This window comes from Lactuca saligna, chromosome 4 (genome assembly GCF_052625555.1).
Source record: "Lactuca saligna cultivar CGN05327 chromosome 4, ASM5262555v1, whole genome shotgun sequence".
Lineage (NCBI taxonomy): Eukaryota > Viridiplantae > Streptophyta > Magnoliopsida > Asterales > Asteraceae > Lactuca > Lactuca saligna.
In genome coordinates, this window is record NC_136420.1 from 155,730,793 (window position 1) to 155,733,581 (window position 2,789).

The 2,789-nt window shown below is 33.5% G+C and overlaps 2 protein-coding genes across 2 annotated transcripts; both read left to right on the top strand.

The window, feature by feature from the left end:
- Positions 1-483: 483 nt before the first annotated feature.
- Positions 484-1,009, top strand: LOC145040275 (large ribosomal subunit protein P2-like). Its single transcript, XM_078988224.1, has 2 exons — positions 484-741; positions 843-1,009. The coding sequence occupies exons 1-2, from the start codon at positions 484-486 to the stop codon at positions 867-869; spliced, it is 285 nt and encodes a 94-aa protein (XP_078844350.1). The 3' UTR covers positions 870-1,009.
- Positions 1,010-1,020: 11 nt separating this feature from the next.
- On the top strand, positions 1,021-2,529 carry LOC145040276 (histone deacetylase 15-like). Its single transcript, XM_078988225.1, has 6 exons — positions 1,021-1,071; positions 1,195-1,270; positions 1,456-1,664; positions 1,734-1,784; positions 2,152-2,220; positions 2,308-2,529. The coding sequence occupies exons 1-6, from the start codon at positions 1,021-1,023 to the stop codon at positions 2,527-2,529; spliced, it is 678 nt and encodes a 225-aa protein (XP_078844351.1).
- Positions 2,530-2,789: the final 260 nt, after the last annotated feature.

A 2,789-nucleotide genomic window follows, 5' to 3' on the forward strand; every position in this document is an offset into this window, starting at 1 on the left:
AGCAAGCAATCACTTTTGATCGAGAAGGAAAGAAAATTGAAGCAAGGTACAGCAAGAGTCTAAGCAAGATAAAGGAAGATTGAAGCAAGATAGCAAGATCAAACCTAAGTGGTTTGAATAGCAAGTAATAAGATTCGAAGTGACCAAACAAGAAAGTTAGAATCAAGGAAGAAAATAGTAAGTTTAGCAAGATCAAGAGATAAGAACCTTGTAGACTGTTTTAGTTCGTTTCCATTGGATATGTACTACAGGCTATATATATAGCCTTTGTTTTCTGAATATGAGAAGTCAGTGTGCAGCAGCTTTGAGTCCAAAGTACTTTCATATCTCTATATTTGCTTTCTGCATACATATATATATATATATATATATCTGTGTTGTGTGAGTGAGAAGGTTGGGACCTGTTCCAACAGTCCTCACTAATTAAGGTGCCATGTTGCATCCATGTAAACCCTGAACTTCATAAACTGTATGATTTGCTTAATGGCAATTATAATGATCATATTCACTAATGCAGTTGGAGCTGATGCTGATGAAGATAGAGTTGAATTACTCTTGTCAGAGGTTAAGGGTAAAGATATCACCGAATTGATTGCATCTGGAAGGGAGAAGTTGGCTTCTGTTCCTTCAGGTGGCAGTGGTGGTGTTGCAGTTGCCGCCACAGGTGGTAGTGGTGCTGCTCCCGCTGCAGCTGAGCTAAAGAAAGAGGAGAAAGTTGTAGAGAAAGAAGAGTCCGATGATGTAAGCTCTTTTATATCCATTGATCTTCATTGTTTGTTTTTAAACTTTTTTTTTATGGTTGCATGTTTTTGACTATCTTTTTTTTTCATATTTTTTTGCAGGATATGGGATTCAGTTTGTTTGACTGAGGATGGTATGAAGCATGTTCTTTTGTGGTTTTTGGATATGATTTTTTGGTAGTATTTTGTTAGTGTCATCTTCAAATGAAGAATTTTGTAAGACCTTGCAAAAGTTTCTTTTTAGTTTTTATACATCAAATGTTTTTTAACATAGTTTTATATGACCTTTACTTTTGTTAATTTGGATGAGAGGATGTTGCTTCATTCTGAAGTAAGAATTCTTCCCGATATTTCAATTTTCATTTTTTTAAAAAAAAATTATTTTTAATAGTCTTGATGGTTTTATAAATAAAAAACTTTGATGTCATCATTTTTTGATCTTTATAATTTGTAGGTTGAAAGGAAGTCTCTTCCTCATCCAGAAAGACCAGATCGTCTTCGAGCAATTGCTGCCAGCCTGGCAACTGCAGGTGTGTGTGATTCCTTCTCTTTTGTAAATTCTCATTTTGAAGGAATGGAATGAAAATTTGCAATATAACCCATTTTTATTTATAAAATTTGTAATATTAGAGAACAGTTATTTGGATTCTAATGAGCTTTTATGTTTAATCTTTTAGTTTTGCAAATTAAAATTTTATAAAATTTGTAATATTAGAGAACAGTTATTTGCTAGGTACATTAATCTTTATGTTTGATGGATCATGGGTCGTGGGTCATGGGTCATGGGTCATGGGTCAGGTGCGTCCTCCAGGTCATCATGCTGGAGTGAGACAAGCAATGGGATTCTGTCTGCATAACAATGCAGCCATTGCTGCATCAGCAGCACAAGCTGCAGGAGCAAAAAAAGTCTTGATTGTTGATTGGGTAATAATCTTTGTAATTAAATAAAAAAAAAACTATGAGTTGTAGTTATCTAACCTTATTTATTTACAGGATGTACACCATGGAAATGGAACTCAAGAAATATTTGAGCAGAACAAAACAGTAATTTTATTTTTATTATTTTTATTCGTGCAATAATTGATACTACTTTCTTCAACTTAATGATATTATTATTATATGGTTAACTCCATATTCTGTATTTTTTTTGGTTTAACCACAGAAATAATTTTTTTCTTGGTTAACCACAAAGAGTTTGTGATATTTAAAAAAAACATAAACACTATAAGTGTTTCCTGGTAATAAATTGCAGGAGGCCATGTAAAATTAACTATCATTCATTCTCCTATAAAAAAAATGAAACTCAACATAAATATAAAACAATATAGTTGATTAATTTATTTTAAAACATAAATAACATTGTAGATTACTATCTGACTATTTCTGATGATACTGGTTTTAATTGTTATAGGTGTTGTATATATCCTTACATAGACATGAAGGTGGAAAATTCTACCCTGGTACAGGCGTTGCCCATGAGGTAAACATAACCCTAATTTTTTTTTCTCTCTCATTTTTTACATCGAGAAGGGTAAAATGGCCATTTCACTCTTATATATGTTATCAGGTGGGGTCCATGGGTGGAGAAGGGTATTGTGTAAATGTTCCATGGAGTCGTGGAGGAGTTGGGGACCATAGTCACAGGATTCGCCAAAGTAGTCACGATCCACGTTCCAAACGGCTCGATCCCAAACGGGGTACGATTGCGTATCGATCGCTGACAGAAACGCCCTCCGGTACGTCATGCTTGCGACCCCACCAATTCTTTAAATCGATACCTGAAACGTGAAATTGGAAAATTGAAGCAAATGCAGGGTTTCTTGTAAGATGAGGGTGAATGCATCAGGTATGCCACCTTTGTTTTCCCTTTGTCATGTTTGAATTGTTTGGAATTAGTTATGTTATGTCAATGTATGCTTTATGTTATGTCAATATATATATATATATATATATATATATATATATATATATATATGTAAATGACATGTATACATACTCCTGAAATTTCCTATATTTGGCTGAAAACATGCAGACAAACAAATTTGACAT